The sequence below is a fragment of the Rhizophagus irregularis genome, chromosome 9 (genome assembly GCF_026210795.1).
Source record: "Rhizophagus irregularis chromosome 9, complete sequence".
NCBI lineage: Eukaryota > Fungi > Glomeromycota > Glomeromycetes > Glomerales > Glomeraceae > Rhizophagus > Rhizophagus irregularis.
Window position 1 is genome coordinate 5,120,655 of NC_089437.1, and position 20,806 is coordinate 5,141,460.

Below are 20,806 nucleotides of genomic sequence, written 5' to 3' on the forward strand. Positions count from 1 at the left end.
ATGCCTTTTTTCTTTTACTGGATTTGCAAATGTTCCCAGATTTTTTTTTTTTAGAAATATATGCAAGTTCATGTCTTTTCTATTTCTTTTTCACACCCCTTAACAAATCCTTTCAAAAAAAAAAAAAAAATTTTGCAACGCAATGCAAGTCCACTAACAGAAAAAAAACTCATGCTATTGTTTCACAAGCATCTTTCAAACTCTCCTTTATCCATTAACCAACCCCTTTCTTTTCTCTCTCAATTCATCCGTTAAACTCCTTTCTTCTCTTCTATCCGTTAAATTTCTCTTTTTTTTTCATTTTTTCAATCATGGACAAAAATAATAATAATAAAAAAAAAAACACTGAAACAGTCGAGCATGTAGACTAGGGATGGAAGTTAATTAACCATGATTAATTAACCACAGTTAATTAACGGTTAATTTAGTTAATTATAATTAGCTAAAGTTGGTTAATTAACGGTTAATTTTGTTAATTATAAATTGACCAATTAAAGAAGCAGATTTTAATCATGTGATCAAAATTCCGATTTATTTGATTATCATCTTTTTTTTCCATCTTTTTTTTAATTTAACAATGACCAAAAAAAAAGGTCCTGTTTGGAAACACTGGACAGTTATTACACAAAACCAAGTGGAAAATAGCAAAAGTAATTCACATCCTTCTGTGCAATGTAATTACTGTACCAAAATTTTTGACCGAGCTGTTCCTTCACGAATGCAAGTACACCTTGATAATGAATGTTCCTGAGCATCTGATAATGCAAAATCTACTAAACAAAATGTAGGTTCACAAGATTCTATACTCAAAACTACACAATCCCTCCCAAATATTGTACTAAATTCCATTCCCACAGATACACTTACAAATAGACCTGTAAAACGAATTAAAACACAAAAAATTGAAAATTTTATTGATCGTATGAGCGAAGAAGAACAGGAAAATCTTGAATTCCAACTAGCACAAGCATTATATTCAGCTGGAGTTCCATTTTCCTTTGTTGATAATCCACTTGTTATTCAATTTTTTCAGTGCCTTCGGCCATCTTTCAAGTTGCCAAATAGAAAAGGACTAGCTGACGAGTTGTTGGATGATGTTTATGATGAAGTGAAAATGCATACGGATGAACAAATTTCCAAAGCAAAATCACTTTGTATGGTTTCTGATGGTTGGTCTAACATTAATCGAGTATCGGTACAAAATTTTATTGTTTGTACTCCTAAACCGATTTTTTTTGATGCCACATTTTCAGGTGAAGAATCTCATACAGGAGAGTGGATTGCAAACCAAATAACTCAACAAATGGAAATTATTGGCGCTCAAAAATTTTCCTCAGTCATTACAGATACAGCTAGTGTAATGAAAGCAGCATGGAAACGGATTGAAGAAAAATATTCTCATATCGTTTGTCTTGGATGTAACTCTCACATTATTAACCTATTAATTGGAGATATTTTAAAAATTGATGAAATTAAAGATATAGTTAATAATGCTAAGATGATAGTGAATTATTTTAAATCTCATATACAAGCAGCGGCAAAACTAAAACGTATTTAGATCGAAAATTATAATAAGGAGATTGCATTAGTTTTGCCAACACTTACACGATGGGGTACGCATCTTAGCTGCTTTCAGTCACTTCTAAAATCAAAAATTGCTCTTGAACAAGTGTTAATGGATTCCGAAATTCGCCAAAAAATAAATAGGGAAGTAAGAAATAATGTATTGTCAGAGGAATTTTGGGAAATGGCGAATTTAATAACAAAATTTTTAGAGCCAATGGTTGTGGCATTAAAGTTGTTTGAGTCTGATTCATCTACTCTTTCAACTGTCTATTCAAATTTCAAAAAATTAATGAATAAAGTTAGCGAAATTTCATGTAATTTTTCTGATAATATTCAACAGCTTATTCAAAAACGATGGGAGTATTCATACCATCCTGTTATGATGGTTGCTTATATGTTAGATCCACGTTTTTTAGAAGAAAGTAAAGATGCGGATATAGAAGCAATTGGGTATACTGAGTTTACAGAATTCGCAAATAAAAGATTTGGTCGGGAAGAATCCATAAAATTGTTTGCAGAATTAGTAACATTTCGTCAAAAAAATTCACCTTATGATAATGAAACAATTTGGTTATCATCATCCGTTCTTAATTCATCCATATGGTGGCAAACTTGGCCAAAAAGTGAGCTTCAGCAGTTAGCCATTAAAATTCTTTCAATTCTGATGTCATCTGCAGCTGCAGAAAGAAAATTTTCAACTTTTGGATTTATTCATAATAAAATTCGTAATCGTTTACAAAATGATCGTGTAAAAAAATTAGTTTTTATTTATGGGAATCTTTGGATACACAAAGGGGTTTGAAACGTAAAAAAAATAAATTTATACATGATCATCAAACACTTGATGATAACGATGATAACGATAATGTAATGATAATGATAGCGATAGTGGTAATAATAATGACAATAATTCAGATGATGATAGATTAATTGGATTGGAATTAAATATTACAGATTTAATAGCTGACGAGTGAAATATTTAGTTTTTGATAATAAAATAAAATTTAAACATTACAATATAATTTATAAATGAAAATCTTATACAATAAAATAAATAGTTTAGGCCGTTAATATTAAGTTTGGCCCGAATTAACAATAATTCAGTAACTTTGGCCAAAATTATAAAATTTTAATTAACCGTTAATTAACCGTTAATTAACGGTTATTTAACTGGTTAAATAACCAAATTATAATTAACCGTTAATTTTCCATCCTTAGCTATAGTACATTTCTGTACGATCACTGGATGCTGAGATAATTGGCAAAACGTGAAACATTGGCATTTTTATTTTACGATCATGCAAAATTTTACGTTTTGCCGAATATCTCGGCATCTAGTGATCATACAGAGATGCACAATAGCCCATTCGAATCGTCTTAATGCAACAATTCGAATGAGCTATTGTACATCTCTGTACGATCGTTGGATGCCGAGATATTTGGCAAACCGTCAAAAATTGGTAGTATCATAAATAAAAAATGCCAATATTTCACGTTTTGCCGAATATCTCGGTATCCAATGATTTTACAGGGATGCACTGTAGCTCATTCGAATCGTTGCATTGAGACGATTCGAATGAGCTATTGTGCATCTCTGTACGATCACTGGATGCCGAGATATTTGGCAAAACGTAAAATTTTGCATAATCGTAAAATGAAATGCCAATGTTTGATGTTTTGCTGAATATCTCGGCATCCAGTGATCGTACAGAGATGCACAATAGCTCATTCAAATCGTCTCATTACGACTATTCGAATGAGCTATTGTGCATCTCTGTACGATCATTGGATGCTGTTTCGGATTAAAATAGATATCCTTAATCCATCTGAATGCATCCATTATCCATTTGGATCGGATGGATTGGTGGATGATCCGAATTTTCAGATTTTTGATCACATCTCTACTACATACTAACATCACAGATTCATTATCTGTAGTAAGTGCTAACGCTTTACCTGCTAATAAGTTGAATTCATTAAGAACATTAGTGATTGCTGCTGCCATATTGATTCCTGTATGACAAACTTTAAAAGGAATAATATCAAGTAAAAAATGCCAAAGAACCCAATTTTGGTCAATATAGTGAATTGTTAGGCCAAGGTATGCTTTGCTACTTATAGTTGATGTCCACATATTGGCAGTGAAGAAAACTTTACTGGATATTTTTTGTAAATCATAGCCAATATTAGAATGATGTTCATTAAATTCATCAATAATCATTTCTTTTATTTGATGTCGATCAGGAATTTTGTAACAAGGATCGAAAATATGCATCATTTCAATAAATTTTTCATTTTCTACAATACTAAAAGGTTGTTAGTTATCAATAATCCAAATAACAACTGCTTTGTCTCGCTCCAATTTCTCTTTTGCAGACCAAGGGTCTGTACATTTGAAATTTAATGTTATTTGCTTTCTGACCTTTGGGATTATTATGTTGTGCTTATTTAAAAGATGCTGTTCAATAGTAGTATTACTTGACTTAATAGAAAATACGTAATTGCACCTTTTGCATACAGGTACTCCCGGGTGAGCTGGACTTTTACAATCTACATAATTCCATAGAGGTGAAGTTTTTCGAGAACTTTCTTCAATATGTAATATGTTATCCAAAATGTCATCACTCTCCAAGTCAATAAAATTGAACGCGTCATCTAAACTCATTGTGTAAGTTTGTACAACAAAAATTATAATACCATGTAATATATACCAAATGTAAAAACTCTTTTTATTAGTTAGGACTCATTTAAGACTAACTCCTTATTAGTCCAAAAAATTGGACTTAAAGATCTGCAGACTCAGTCTTAGGACTGAGTTTTTAGGTCCAAAATAAGGATTTTTACCTAAGGTTGCTTGTCTAAACCTCTTCAAAATCCTACGATTAGTTTCGTTAAAATTTTACTATAGATTTATTATAGTTTTGGCAGAGTTTCGGCAGTTTCGGCATTTATAATAAATTTTGGCAGTTTCGCCTTTCTCCAAAGTTTCGCCAGTTTTTTAATATAACTTTAATATAGTTTTGGCAGAATTTCACTTTTGGCAAAACACCATTTTGCCTAAACCCCTAGGTTTCGGCAAGCAACCTTACTTTTACCAACCCTAATAACGATTGTTAAAGAAAGTAAAAAAAAAAAGAAACTTCAAAGTGTTTACCTTTGAAGTTCTTTAAACAGGAACCCGTATCTTTCGGCTTCCTTTACCTAAAAAAAGAAGTATGAACGTTAGTTAACATTTGTCAATAAATTAATTGCAAAAAAAATTTTTTCAAAGGTTTACCTTTAATATGAAAGTCTGGAACTTGTTTTTAACTTCCTTTACCTGAAAAAAGGAAATATGAACATTAGTTAATGTTTGTCAAATAACTTATTAAAAAAACTTCAAAGTTTTTTTACCTTCGAAATGGAAGTTTGGCGATGTCCTAGATCTACAATAAAAAAGAAATGAACGTTAATTAACATTCGTTAAATAAAAATAAAATTACTTTTTTTCAAAATTCACCTTCAAAATTCTTTCGTCCAGGAGCCAGAGAACAAAAATTCTACAAAAAAAAACTAACTGAAACAGGACCCCGGATATCTCCAAAACAGGTCATAAGTCACACTTTCGGCAGATTGGCCCATTTTTCAGGGGCTCAAAAAATCGTTTTTTGTAAATATCTCGGCATCCAGTAGTCCAATTTTGATGAACTTTTTTTTAAATTGTAGAGCTAAATGAGGGCTACAAAATAAAAAAAAGTTCATTAAAATTGAATTACTGGATGCTGAGATATTTACAAAAAACGATTTTTTGAGTTTCAGCAAAAAGGGGTGTTTTTGGCCAAAAGTCCATTATGACCTTTATATTAGATATCCGGGGTCCTACTGAAACATTAGTAAGCATTTTGCAAATTAAAAACAACAAAAAAAAAATAAAGAATTTTGAAGTTTTACCTTCAAAATTCTTTTTGGGAATGATGATAACTTACAAAAAAAATGAAATGTTAGAAAATGTTTTGCTAAATAAAAAAAAAATATGAAAGAATTTCAAAGGAATTTTACAGGATCCCAGAAAATACTTATATAGGTAAGGTAGGACCCCGAACAATATATATATAGGTCAGATAAAAAATTTAAAATTTACTAAGGTCAATAAGCAAATATTTTTCATGTCTGGAAACTTTTATCTAACCCATAAATTTTTTACACTGCTAAGCAACTTATTTTATGACATATATATATTTATATATAATTTTTTTTATAAAATATGTATATAAAAAAAACTAAAAAAACAAAAATTTTTGAAATAATGTATAGATAAAGCTATTATTATTTTTTTGTAATATTACAACTTATAAATGTTTCTTATTAATATTTCGTATATCTGTTCTGTGACTTCAGAGCATAATTTAGGCACTTTAGTCAAAGGAAACATCCAAAACCTTCTTAAGTAAAGTTGTTCAGCAGGTTCGAATTTACAATTTTTATTATGATTGAATAGATATTTATGGATTTATTCATGTTTTTTGTAACGCCACCAATACGCGGAATTTTTATTTTACTGTAAAATTTGTCAAAAAAAATATTTTTAAAAAATTTTCTAAGTAAAAATGAAATAACTTTTATTGATTATTACAAAAATTATAGTGTAAAATTATAAAAAAACAGAAAAACACTTATTTTTCCTTCCCACCCACCCGTTGCTCTCATTTTCAATATATATTTTTTAAATATTACACGGACACGTATATGATTTATGATTTTAATATTACGCAGACGCGTATTTGTTTTGTCAAAAACACATTACACGATCACGTCTAAAATGTTTCCTGTATTACGTATACAATTAACTTATTCTTTGTATTAAAAATAGTAAATTTTTTTTATACAAACATGTTTATAACTTTGTTTACATATTTTATTAGATTTTTTTAATGTGAAAATATAAATATATATTATACTAGGAAACGGAAACCGTTGTAAGTCCAGAGCGAAAGATTTTGTACAAAAATCCAAATATCTTTAAAAACTCAATTTGTACAAAAAATCTGGCGTCCCTAAAAAAAATAAAAAATGAAACATTAGAAACGTTTCTTTAAAGTTAAACAAATAAGAAAAGCCCCTCTTCACAAATTACCTTTAAAAGTCCGGCATATACAAAAAACCTGCGTTCCTAGATAAAAAAAATAAAAATGAAACGTTAAAAACGTTTCTTTAAAGCAAAACAAATAAAAAACAACTTACCAGTCAAGAAATCCAGAAACCCTAGGAAAAAAGTAAGAAATGAAACATTAGAAACGTTTCTTTAAAGTTAAACAAATAAAAAACCCTCCACTTCCTAATTTACCTTTAAAGTCCAGTATGTACAAGAAATCCAGAAATCCTAGAAAAAGAATAAGAAATAAATCAAAAACATTCCTTTGAAGTCAATTAAAAAAAAATATACTCACTAACCAAAAATAAATAAAAAAAGAGATTATCAGGTAATCATGTTTATTATAAACTTATTATGATTATTACACTTGTTTATTTGTGAAGTAGCACGAAATTTCAATGACACAATCTGTGCAGACCAATCAGAAATGACGCGTGCGGACAAACGGATATCGCCACATGATCCAATATGTCATTAAGGTTCATAAACATATATAGTCCATCGCTTCGCTCCAGATAATTATATATATATATTAAAAAATTCTATCCTGCTACGCAAATATATATCTGACTATTAATAATTTAGTACTCTGCTACGCATAATTATATCTGACTATTTAAATTATGTTATCAAATAAGCAATAATAAATCTAAAATTTTTATATGTTGGTTAAGCAAACTCAAAACCTACCTTTATATATATTGTTCGGGGTTCTGGTAAGGTCCCAAAAATATTTTTTATTAGTAGCTTTAAGCATAGGTTTTTATTATGATCGCTAAGCATTATTGATATCTAACCTTAAAAATTATATAAAAATAAGCAAATCAATCTTCTAACCTAATTAAATTTTTATTATAACATATAATTTATAAAATATATTTATTAATTTAATATATTTTATTAAAGAATTTTTATAACTATAACCGGTGGTTAACATCACCGGTATCACGTGACATTATAAAAATCATGTGACTTCGACATTTTTTACGATCAAAAAAATTTTTTTTTTTTTAATAAAAGACAAAGTACAAAAATCAATATTATAACTAAATTTAATTGGCTATATATCATTGATTTTGTTTATTACATGTCCTAGCATTGTGACCTGGTTCTCCACAAACTTTACATATATAGGTTTTCCGATTTGATGTATTTTCGCTCCTTTCTTGTCTTTGTGTATTAAAATCACTACTAGTATTGGTATCAAGTACATTAAAAGGCGTTCTTGATGAAGACGCTTGCTGAGGATGTTGTTGCACTTCACGTACATACAAGTTAGGATCAGATGGATTTATTGCACTATTTTTTGTACTAACATGACGTGAATTTGTCTCTGAGGCTGACTTAATCCGTTTATTTGGTGGACGTCCACGTCGTTTCTGAACTATAGGATCTAAAATCTGTAGATTTTCTTCATTGTTTTCATCGTTGTTTGCATCTTTAATAATATTTTTCTTGCAATTAATAAACTTATTAATCATATCAATAATTTCATTTTCACATCCCAAATCAAGAGCTAAATTAAGAGCTTTCTTCATCTTTCCAAACCCATATGCATACTTAACTTTCCTTTGTAAACATTGTTTAATATTATTTGTAAATACGTCTGGTATTCTAAGTTGCTTAAATATATGCAAATCAGTTACTAAAGCAGTATTGTTATCATTTTGTTGAAACTGTGTTACTATTCCAACAGTTTCATCTTGTAAATTTGCTTGAATGTATTGATCTTGAATATCCTCTATATACCATCGTCTGGCAATAAGACCAATGTTAAATTTCGCCACCTTTGAATTCATCATAACTTGAAAATAATGTGAACATACAAGTCCACGATTAATTATAGCCAAACAAGTACATAAATGACCACCATCTATTAATAATATAATATAATGCTTGTAGGATTTGGTAAGGCCATAAAGTTCCCAAATTTCTATAATGTCAGACAGTTCTATTTCTTCCAATAAAAAAAATAGAGAAGTTTGCGGTCTATCCAAATGATCTTCAAGAAATCCTTCATTATAGTTACATTGATCATCGTCCTAATTAAGAAATGTAACATTTCGCATATAGTTATATGACATCAGTGGCTTTTTTTTCACTTCGTTACAAATCTCAAAACACTAAATTTTTAAAGTTTCATACCTTTATTGTATCAATTGACTCTTTAGAAATAATCTTAGCACGATATAACAAAGAACCAAGAATTTGTTGTTGTTGAACTGACAAAATATGAGGAGTTAAATATTTCTTCATTAATTCAACAACCTTAGGAAATATGGGTTCAATAATTGAGGGTGCCTGGTTAGTTGAAAGACTTTGAAGATATGCATTATGTCGAGCCCATTGTGCTTCATTGTCTAATAATTTTTGAATTTGAATATGTAAATTACACAGTGAAGTAGTACTACCGGTGCCTTCTTTAATTAAATGGTTCATGACTTCAACCCTTTGTGTACTTTGAATACCCGCTGTACAACACTTAGTTTGATAGCATCTTGCCTATGCTTGATGACAATTATTCAAAGTTCGATTAAGATACTCTTGGGTTTGTGGATATTTTTCAAGTAATCGTGTCCAACGCCGGTGAAAATCATTCACAAATAGACTATTTTGGGTATGTAGAAATTCCTTATAAAATGATTGGTATTCTTTGCCTAATTTACCTGCTAAATTTTTTCGTAGGTTTTCTTGAATGTGAAAAATGCAAAGAAAATGATGTGATTCAGAGAATTTTGATGTTACTGCATTTATTAAAGCAGGATCTGCATCAGAAAATAAGCAAGTAGGCGGATTATTATTAGTTGTTTGAAGAAGACAATCAAGAAACCATTCATAACTTTCAATTGTCTCATCTTCTGATAAACATTGAGCAACAAGACGGCTTTTAGTATTATTATCAACTATGACTAAAAGAGTTAAATACATATCAAACCAATTGGTTCAGCATGTATTATCAGTTTGTACAATATCATTATATCGCAAAAGACACTGATGCTGATTAGGAGACATCCAGAATAAGCCCACAAGACGATTATCAAAAGGATCAAGTCTTGTGTAAATAATCCACCCAGGTTCTTGATCTTTTAGCTCAAATAATTTGTTAATCATATTCTGAGCATCTCCATGTCGATTGGTAAGTGGTGATTTAAACTTTTGAATTGCATTGTAAAGATCTCTTTTATAAATATACTGATCTGGAAAACTTGCAACCAATAATGGATATATTTGTTTAGATCCCATATTTCCTTTATTAACATAGAATTCGATTCTTTCAAGTATTTCATTTGATAATTTGCGATAAGGTGCGTGTAAATGTATATCAGTGATCATACTATGATTATGTTCACCAGTAATGCTCGTGATGCTTACTTCTGTTGATGATTTAGGCATTGTAAGATTTATATGCCATGGACACATAATTTTTCGAGATGAACGTTGTCGTTGATGAGTTATATCAATTATTTGATTAGAAATAGATTTACCCAAAAAAGAACATTCAAATGTTCGACGTCGCACAATTCTATTATTATCAGATTCAACGCGTTTTCTTCTCAAGGAAAATCCAGCAAATTTAGCATATTGATTAAGCTTTATTTCCGCATCCTCCCATGTAGAAAATGAAGTACCAACTTTAATGTCAATATTAGATTCATCTGACATTATACCTTCTAGTTGATCATTTAGGATATTAGATACATATGTTTCGTTATGTTTATCTTTATCCATACTTGTATATAATAGCAAAATCAAATGAAAGAATAAAACAGTTGAAGTGTAAAGGATAAAGATTATAGAGAAAAGTAATGTGTTCAGCAAAATAATAATTTAAACATGTTTAATGGGGGAGAGTAATGGGAGAGTAACGGAGAGTAAGAAAAGACATAAGCCACAATTAGCCAATTAAACAATAAACAATAAATGAAACAATAGATCAAATCTCATTAGTGCGTATCATTACTAAATTTAGATAATGCACTAAGCATCTTTAAATTAATTTTACTATTTTTAAACAATAAACACGAAATTTAATAATAATAAACATATAATGATAATATCACGTGACTGCGGTGATTTTAACCACCCGTTATTTGAAGTAATTACCTTTATTAAATCCAATTTTAAATATGATCAATACATTGTGAAGTTAAACTAAACATAATATACAAGTAGATTAACAATATTCAATTAATAAAGTTAATAAACAGTAAAAGAAAAATTCAAAATTAATACTATTACAAAAAATGTAAATTTCTCCATAAGTATTATATTTACACCCATAGTAATTAATATGTAGGTAGTTTTGACCTTGCTGAACAATTTTCAATTAATTTAGAAAGTCGATTTCATTTGGCCAAAGTGGTGTAATTACGCTCTGAAGTTGTAAACGGAGAAATGAAAAATTCGGAAGTTAGTACCGTTATGAAAAATGCACTTTTCTCTATAAGTATTACAGTCAACTCTCTTTATAGTCACACATTTGGGACAGTCCATATTTGGTGATTATAAAGAGATGTGACTATATAAAAAATTTCTTATATTTGTATATCATAATTCCGGCCAAAAATTAATATAATTTTAGCTAGAATTATACTTAAAACTTTATTGTATCGTAACTTCGCCAATATTAATCGTAGAGAGATGATCTTACTGCCATTCGATTCGTCTTGATGAGATAGTTCTAATGGTATAAAATACGTCGAAATCCAATTACTAAATTAATTTTCAAAATTAAAAAAATATTAATGGTTTTTGTGTAATAACTCTGCCAATATTGATCCTAGAAAGACGATCTTACTACCATTCGATTCGTCTTGATGAGACGAATCTAATGGTATAAGAAACATCGAAATCCAATCACTAGATCAATTTCCAAAATTAAAAAATATTAAATGGTTTTTAAGTAATAACTCCGTCAATATTGATTACAGAGAGATAAGCTTACCACCATTCGATTCGTCTCGATGAGGCGATTCCAACGAGCTATAAATCATCTTTTTACAATCACTAGGTACTGAGAAATCTAGCAAAATGTAAAATGGCGCAGTAAACATAAATCAAGAAATATTATAATGCCAATGTTTAACATTTTGTTGAATAACTCGTCAGCCAGTGATCGGAAAAGGATAAAACTAAAAAAAAAAAGCAAAAAAAACTCTCTCCCGTTCTGCTCACTTGACAATATTTACGAAAAAATAAAAAATTTTTTCGGAGTTTTTTATTACTTTTTCTTTATAATTTCTTTATTTTAGATAACTACTACGACACTTTACAAATGGGTAAAGATAACAAAAAGAAAAATAACCAGTCTAACAAAGATACTACATCTAAACGTCCTGCCTCTAGCTCTCCAACTGGCAACGTTTCTGGTCAGGGTTCCTCTATGTCTGGCCCTTCGAACACTCCACCTTCGACCACCTCTACTAATAAACGTACCAGAAATGTCGAACGATCTGTCATGGATGTTGATAAACCTCTCACGCCTCCTGGCCCTGTTGAGACAACTTCCACTGAGATACCTTCTCAACCCGATACCTCCTCTCTCGACGCTTCGCAACACGCCCCTGCTAACAACAACGATAAAGGCAAAAGCCCTGAAATTACTCCCGCAGTCTCCTTCCCTGAACGTGCTGCCTCTCCGGACGCGTCCCAAGCTGCAGTACAATCTCAACCTACACTTTTCTACGCCTCAGCCGCTCCTAATGACGTCGATGGCTTTTGGAATCACTTCGCTTCGAACCGCGACGCGTGCGACGCGGTTGATCGACAACTTTCCTTGTTCTCCTCTTATGGTAGTCGTGCCACGTGTAGTGGATCCAACGATTTGAAGAGGATCATCGTCCACTTCCGAAAAAAGGATGATCTTGACACAGCCACAGCTTCCCCTATGGATTCTTTGTTTGACTTGCATTTCAATGCATATGACCCCCAGGCTATTAAAGCAGATGAACACGCGCGTACCCTGGTGGTTACCGACATCCCCCTTTTTATAACTGACGCTCTTTTGCGTGGTACCTTTTCCCGTTACGGCAATATTGTTCGCTGCCATACCCGTTTATCTAAACTTTATCGTACTGCATACATTACCTTTGAATCTACTGGTGCTTTACAGAACCTCGACTCTACCTGGGGCGTCCTTTGTGGAGGACATTGTTTGCGAATTTGCCCCGCTTCATCTGCCATGACCCAACGTGCTGAAAGACGCGCTTATGTTGCTTTACTTGCCGGTCTTCCACGTGGTACTATAGCGGCCGATCTTGCTGAAATTGCCGATGAAATTTCCGCTAAATCTATCAATGTTCCCTTCTCTATGAATTCCTACAATCCCAAACCTTACGCCTATTGCCATTTTGCCTCCGAAACGGCTATGGAAAATGCTAAATCTATTTCATGCGCCCCCTCAAGAAAGTTGGCCTTACCTGGCATTCTCCGGATGAAGTCACTTCTCTTTGTCATCGATGTGGTCGCCCTAATTGTAACCCCGATCGATGTGGTTCTTCATCTAGACCTAATCGCCCTCCTCGCCCTTGGCAATCTAATGATAAATTACGTGCTTTATATAACAAGCATCTACCTCCTTCTCATCCTGCTAAACGACATAACCGTTTTGCCCGCCCTGATAACAATAATGATGGACAAAGCCGTACCAATGCTTCTCGCCATCGTTCTAAATCCAGAACTAATAACCGACAACAATCTCGTTCTCGTTCTCAACGCCGACCATGGAATCGCGATAATCTCAATAATAATAATAATGATCAACGTCGTCGCATTCCTGATGAAAAGGAACTTGATTACTATATTGATGGCATGGATGTTACGTACCCTGCTCCTCCTACTATACTTACTGATTGGAAATCTATCGGTGCTGCTCTTGAAAAAGTAGTTGAAGAATTAGCCCTTCTTACCACACAATTTGCTACCATGAACAGCCGCATCACTAATTTGGAATCTGCTATGGCTGCTCGTGCTCCTATTCCTGGCCCTTTTGTTACTAAACCTCCTTCCTACATCCCTTCCTCTATGCAAGGATGGGATGATACAGTGAATCGAAATGATAATAATATCCTCGTTGATGTTAATTCTCCCCCTTTGCAATCAACAAGTGGTTTTTCCCCGATTCCTCATTTTGCTCCCATTCCACCTTCCAACGTCGCTCCTTCCTCCCCTATTGATATGGAACAGCGTCTCTCCTCTCTTTCCGATACTGTTGCCTCTTTGGCTGGCTCGATTAAAGAAGGAATCCAACAAAACAACCTCATCTTAGCTCGGCAACAAAGCCAAGCTAATCAATAATTGTTCTCTTTTTCCCCCTTCTTTATTACCGATTTATCAGTGTGTAATAATGATGGACAACAATAAACATGATTTTTCCCCTCACCCCTCTCCCCTTATTAAATTTGGTCAATTAAATGTTAATGGTTTATGTTCCCCAGTTCGACAACAACATTTGCTTAATTTTTTTCTCCACTCCTCTTTTGGTGCTTTATCTATTAATGATACGCGTCTTTCCCCTTCAAATGCTAAATTTATTTTCAAAAATGAACACTCCCAACATCACTTTAAGTCCTATTGGGCTTGTTCATCTTCTTCTTCTCGCCCTCATGATGGTGTTGGCATTTTGTTACGTAATCCCCTTCATAAACATGTTCAAACAATTGATCCTTGGAACGGTCGACTTCTTAAATTAGACTTGTTCTTTCATCAAACTAAAATTTCTATTATTTCTATATATTATCCCCCTTCTGGTTCTGTTCATCAATCTATTTGCAATGATCTTATTGCCAAACTTCTTTCTTGGCTCGATTATGCCCGAGCTAATAATTATTTTGTAGTTATTCTTGGCGACTTCAATGTTGATGCAATCGCTCATTCTAATTATTCACCTAATCATTTTAAGCTTCTTCGCTTGCTTTCTTCTCGGTTTTTTACCGATCATCAAGCTCATTCCTCTACAAATGGTCCCTGATCCCACTTTCTTTCCGTGATAATGGATCTTCTAGACTGGATTATATTTGGTCTTCACCTGGTTTTCCTGCCCCTGGTCTTTTTTCGCAAGTGGTTACTTGCCCGGATCTTCTTGATCGTCCTTTTACAGATCACAAAGTTCTTTCAACTGTTTTTGATTTCAGTTCTTGCCTGGCTATTTTGGCTAAATCTCGTCTTAAACAAAAACAAGAATTGCGTACTATTTTCTCTTACGCTTCCACTTCAGTTGAACAATGGAATAATTTTACCTCTGAAGTAGATGATTCTCTTGGAGTTTATTTAGATAGACAATATCGCCCTAATTTTGATTTCTCCTCTCTTTCTTCGATCGTATGTGGCATGCATTGAAAGCTGCCATACTTAGTGCTGCTATTGAAACTTTACCCTTTCAAAAAGTCTCCAACACACACCGACATTCGTACTCTCCTGAATTAACTAAACTTATTGCTATTAACAAGTTTTTAGATCGATTTTTATATCGCCTTACTACTCGTCGTTCTAATCGGCCTACTCAGATTGCGCAAATGACTGCCGCTTTGCCCTCCCATCTTGAAAATCTTGCATCCTTACTTCCTGATTACTCAGTTCCTACTTATTCTACAACCCCTGCATCTGTATTTAAATCGTTTTTACGATCACAGAAGACTTTAGTTTCTGCCTTTTTATCTACTAAATTCGCCCAACATCTTACGGACTCAGTGGAATATTATACTGCACTACGTGACGAACACTTTTCGAACTCGCTCGGCACCTTTATCGATTCTGCCTTATCAGTAGAAAAACGTTCAATTGTTCTTGACCGTGTTCTGGTCGTTTTGGACTCAACTCCTACTTTATTAACGGATCCTTCGGATATTAAACATGCGGCTGTTTCTCATTTTCAATCAATTGTTTCTCCTCCGTTGGTCCACTATTCTTCCATCACTTCATTTCCCGCCCGATGGCAACAAGCTTACACTCCTTTTACAAATGTGTCTGCTTCATTATATGATCCTGTTTTGGCGCCTATTTCCCTACAAGAATGGTCTGCTGTGATTTCCTCCATGCCAAATAACAAAGCTTCCGGCCCTTCAAAAATTTCTTATGAGATGATTAAACATCTGTCCGGTGAAGCCTTGGATTTCTCTCTTTTACTGGCCAATACCTGCCTTTCTCGCGGTGATATTCCTGCTGACTGGCGTGAAGCTGTGGTTTATCCTATTCCTAAACCTCACGAATTTGATGCTCAACTCAAGAACACTCGACCTATTACTCTTCTGGAAACAGTTCGAAAATGTGTAGTTAAGGTCGTCACGAATCGTCTTTCCAACATCCTTGCTGATAATAAAATTCTTCAAGGTGGAAATTTTGCTGGTTTACCTGGTGGCTCTACTGATGTCCCTATCAAAATGCTGGATGCGATTATTCATCAACATAAACATGACTCTACTGATGATCAGGGAACTATGGATCGTTTCTCAAGATATCTCTAAAGCTTTTGATTCTATGGATTTAAATATGCTTAAATTAGCCTTAAATAGGTTACATATCCCTGCACTTTTAGTGCGATTTATTTTAAATCTTTTTACACGACGAAATAATAAGATAATTACTTGTCATGGCGATACAGCTGCTTATAGAGTACGTGTTGGTATCGATCAAGGAGAAATCATTTCCCCTCTTCTTTGGGTTATTTATTTGGATCCTTTACTTACTGTTTTGAATCAAGAAGCACGAGATCCTTTTATTTTAAAATCTTCAGCTCTTTTAAATTACTCCCCACTTGAATTTGAACAACATTCTTTACCAATTTCACATTTAACGTTTATGGATGATTCTACACTTATTGCTTCCTCAAAATCTGGAATAGAAGACCGTCTTTCTATTACTGCTGAATTTTATACTTTGAATAATGTTCAAGCCAATTCAGCAAAATATGTTCTTCTTTCATCCTCTTCGCCTTCTTCGGAGATTACTTTTGAACTTTCACCTTCCCTTTTAATTTCCGATATATCTCTTTCCCTTTTTTCTTTACCTCTTAAAATTTCATTTCGTTTTTTAGGAGTTTGGTTTTCTTTGTCCGCCTCTTCTGATTTTGTTCTGAAACAAGCGCGCTCCATGGTTAAAGATATGGCTGCTCTCTTGGGACCGAAGAAATTATTAGCACAACATGTGGCCTATCTCTATAATGCTGTCCTTCTTCCGCGATTGGAATTTCGTCTTCAAACTACCCTTTTCTCTGAAAGTACTATTCAATCAATAGTCAAGCCTATGTTTTCAGTACTTCGAAGAAAAGCTGGTCTTGCTGCGACTACCCCGTTGGCCTTATTATTTCTCAAACTTCCATTTTCGCTTCAGAATGCTTTTTATCGATTCCTTTCTTCCCATATCGCATCTTGGCAAAAAATTTTCACTCATCCTGATTTTACAGATTTTGCCCTTTATGCTATTTCTTATCTTCAAGGATACTTGGGTGCTGAAAGTTGCCCGACTACTATTAACCTAGAACCATGGTCGCATATTGTTTCTTTACGAACGCATACCTTGTTTAATTCGCTTTTGTTTTCTTCGCGTTTGAACATCACGTGGTCTTTCTCCTTAGGCCCCACCAGGCGTGATCTACAACCTGCTTTACCACTCCGATCTATTTTACCACATTCCATTTTTCAAACAAGTTGGAAACTTTGGAAAAACTTGAATATATTTGTGCTTGCTCAATTGGTTTCTCCTTGTGGACGTTATCTTATGAATTGGCCTGACCTTCGTTATCTCGGCATCGTTGGTCGTAAAGGACGGATTCCTAATTGGTTTACTTTTATTAATAATAATTTTCTTTCTTCTTCCTCTTCTACTTTACTTTTATCTTCATATTTTATTAATTCTTCTTTTACTTTAGCTTCTCCTTGTTTATTAGATCATACTGTTAAAGATTATTCTTTTTATCCTCAATGGGCTATTAATTTTGACTCTCTACTCAAACTTTATCTGTTTGGTCGCGTGCGTATCACTTATAAGAAACAAAACTCGGCTATTATGTCTCATTGGCTTCCTGTTTCTACTGTGGCTGATGAACGATCCTATAACCCTTGTCCTGGTTGTGCGGTTAACATTCCTGCCTTATCCAAGAAATCTGCCATTAAACAGCGCTGTAACAGCGAAAAGTGTTTTTTCAATGTTACCCTATCAGAAACTGTGGGCTACCCTACCAGAAATGCCAAAGTTTTCGCGGCTTATCTTCCCATTACTCTATCTACTTCATGGAGTTATGCGACTTCCTTGGCTCTTGTTCATTTTTCAAACGCTTCTCCGGCTCTTTCTCCTCTCTTTAAGGATAGAATCGATAGAATTGAAGATACTATTTTACCACTTTCGGTGCAATCTTTGTACACAGATGGTTCGTTCCATCCTGCCAATGATTCTTCGCCTTCTTCCATGACTTCTGCTTGGATTGCTCTTGATGATGATGGACTTGTTTTGGAATCTTCTTCCATGCATCTCCCTTCTTACTTTCCTTCCGCTTTGCGCTCTGAAATTTCTGCTGTTCTATTAGGATTGAATGCTCTTTTCCGTGATTCGTCAATCTCTATTTATACTGATTGTAGTCAGTTAATTTCACTATGGACACGGTTTGTTGATGCTCCTTTCTCACCGAAGTTGCTCCGAGAACCTAATCATCTTCTTTGGCTTTCTATTCGACAACTTATCATGGATCGTAATCTTAATGTCGAATTGATTAAAGTCCCTGCTCATGGCGATGATATCTACAATATACAAGCGGATTCTTTGGCAAAAGATGCTCATTCGTCTTTAAAACCCACTACTCTACTTTCAACATTTTGTTATGCTCCATGCGTGTTGACTTTTAACTCCTTGCCAATTGACGTGAATATTCGACATTTTCTCCGCTCTATTGCTGATGCTCGTGCTCTTTTATCTTTCTGTTCACGCTTGCGCGTTTTACTGCTCTTGGTGCTCCTTCACTTTTTGATTGGGCTGGTATATATTTTTGCCTTTCACAAATTAAAGGTTTTGCTTCACATAGGAATGGTCGTCCTGAATTTTGGATCTTCCGCATTAAACTTCTTTTGGATATGTTGCCTACCTTAACTACTCTTCAACAACGTAAACCTTACTTATATTCTCCTGACTGGCTCTGTCCGCAGTGTAATTCTGCTCCTGAAGATTTGAATCATCTTTGGACTTGTCCTTATATTTTACCAGAATTAAATCCTTGTTTAACGCACCGGTCTGAAGTCATTAAATTTAGAGATTCTTGTTTATCTTCTTTCCTTTCCTTGAAATCTTTGGATAATTCCTTTCCTACCAAATTTTTTGCTTTGGATTGCTGGAACTATGAAGTTCCTTCTTCATCTTGTCTTTGGCTTACTCGAGGATTGTTGCCTGCGCATTTAACGGCATTTTTTAATCAATACTTTCCTCTCTCTCGTTATATACAAGACTATTTCTCCCCTTCTTAATGACTTCCAAGTCGAATTATATGGTGAAATTTGGCTGTGTCGGAATGTTCTTTTCCATGCTTGGGAGGAGTCGCAGGGTATCTCGGCTGCTTCCAAATTACGTGGCCCATCTACAAATTCTTTCCCTAATACTACTTCTCCACAACAACACAACTCTTCTTTGGCGTCAGTTTCTCAGGATTCCTGGATTTCTTGGATATCCTCTTCTATAATTCGGGGTGGATCTTGGATCTCGCACTTGGATTTTCTGCGCCGCTTAACAGTTCAACCTCTTAGGATCTCTTTCTGGTAACGGACTGGATTTTTGGATGTTGGATAGTTGACTCACACTGGCCTTCGGGTAAAGTTGGGGTATGCGATTCTGTAATAGTTCAGTTTTTCTTTGCTTTAATTTTATTTTAGTTTAGATTTCTTTACTTGTATGAGTCGTGAAGCTACTCTTTTTATTTTTTATTAGTTTATTTTCTTATTTTTGTAATATTGTTCGATTATTTTTCGAAGTTCAAAATATAAATAAAAGATAACGTCATAAGACTGTTTGCAACGGAAAAGGATAAAACTCCTTCCCATGACCACGGAAATAAAAAGAATTTTACTGCGGACGCTACAACCAATAGCGTGAAGGTACAGGGATTAGTGTAGTTGGACTGCATCATGGTGAATTAGTGTGTACAGTTAGGCCGCACATTTCAACTAAGGGTCATGGTGTCCTTCTAACGTTCCCTATGAGGCCATTGGCATGTGCGCAGTCCTGTCCTTAAGGTCACTACTATACCTTGGGGGGACTTCCTGTCCGGGTGGTCACTCTACGATACCGCTTGGGGTCAGTAATGGCTAGATGGTCGTCCTAGATGGTAAAGCTGAGGGTGCAATGTCTTAGTGGTAGTTAGCATCCTTCGGTTAGGTCTTCGCCAAGCCAAGGTGTTCGTGCGCGATGAACGGTAGCGTAGGCATGGGGTTCGATTCCCTACTCCTTGGGTCCTGGATGATCCTGGTGGTTGATACCCACCATAAGGGGTGATCCTGGACAGATGCCTGCTACTTCCTGTCCAAGTGGTCACTACAAAGTATACCACTTGGGGTAAACAACTGTACTATTGGTGCTAGGTAATCGCGGGCTGTAGTGGCGCTTTGGTGAGGCTTAGTACCTAAAATGGTGGTATGGAAGGATACTTAGATGGTTGATGTTACCTGTCGAAAGTCCTCCGTGAAAGTAGATGCTCTCTAAAGGTCGTTAAATAAATTGAGTATCAGTATCGTGCAATGGGTATAGGATGAGTAGGCGGCGTGTACGCTTCAGATCAGCTAAATGGCCCGATGGGGGATGTCTTCTATAGTGGTGCTGTTACCTGAGGAATTAAGTCTTTCGGTTTAATGGTTGCCCATTGAAGATGATAGGACGCAGACCCGAAATTAGTCTCATAAGAGGCAATGGGTGGTCATGGCCGTAAAGGCATTGCGAGGAAAAGGATAAAACTCTAAAATGGTGGTATGGAAGGGTGCTTAGATGGTTGATGTTACCTGTCGAAAGTCCTCCATGAAAGTAGGTGCTCTCTAAAGGTCGTAAAATAAATTGAGTACCAGTATCATGCAATGGATTAAGGATGAGTAGGCGGCGTGTATGCACAGCTCGATCGGCCTAAAATGGGCTCGATGGGGGATG

The 20,806-nt window shown here is 34.2% G+C and overlaps 2 protein-coding genes across 2 annotated transcripts; one reads left to right on the forward strand and one right to left on the reverse strand.

Annotated features, from left to right (window-relative positions):
* Positions 1 to 922: 922 nt before the first annotated feature.
* On the forward strand, positions 923 to 1,484 carry OCT59_030168 (uncharacterized protein; the record flags this gene model as incomplete). The annotated part of the gene is made up of 2 exons (XM_066146489.1): positions 923 to 1,405; positions 1,479 to 1,484. The coding sequence occupies 2 exons, from the start codon at positions 923 to 925 to the stop codon at positions 1,482 to 1,484; spliced, it is 489 nt and encodes a 162-aa protein (XP_065995129.1).
* Positions 1,485 to 7,764: 6,280 nt separating this feature from the next.
* OCT59_030169 (uncharacterized protein) lies at positions 7,765 to 10,426 on the reverse strand (the record flags this gene model as incomplete). The annotated part of the gene is made up of 4 exons (XM_066146491.1): positions 7,765 to 8,438; positions 8,565 to 8,739; positions 8,843 to 9,199; positions 10,070 to 10,426. The coding sequence occupies 4 exons, from the start codon at positions 10,424 to 10,426 to the stop codon at positions 7,765 to 7,767; spliced, it is 1,563 nt and encodes a 520-aa protein (XP_065995130.1).
* Between the last annotated feature and the right edge of the window lie 10,380 nt (positions 10,427 to 20,806).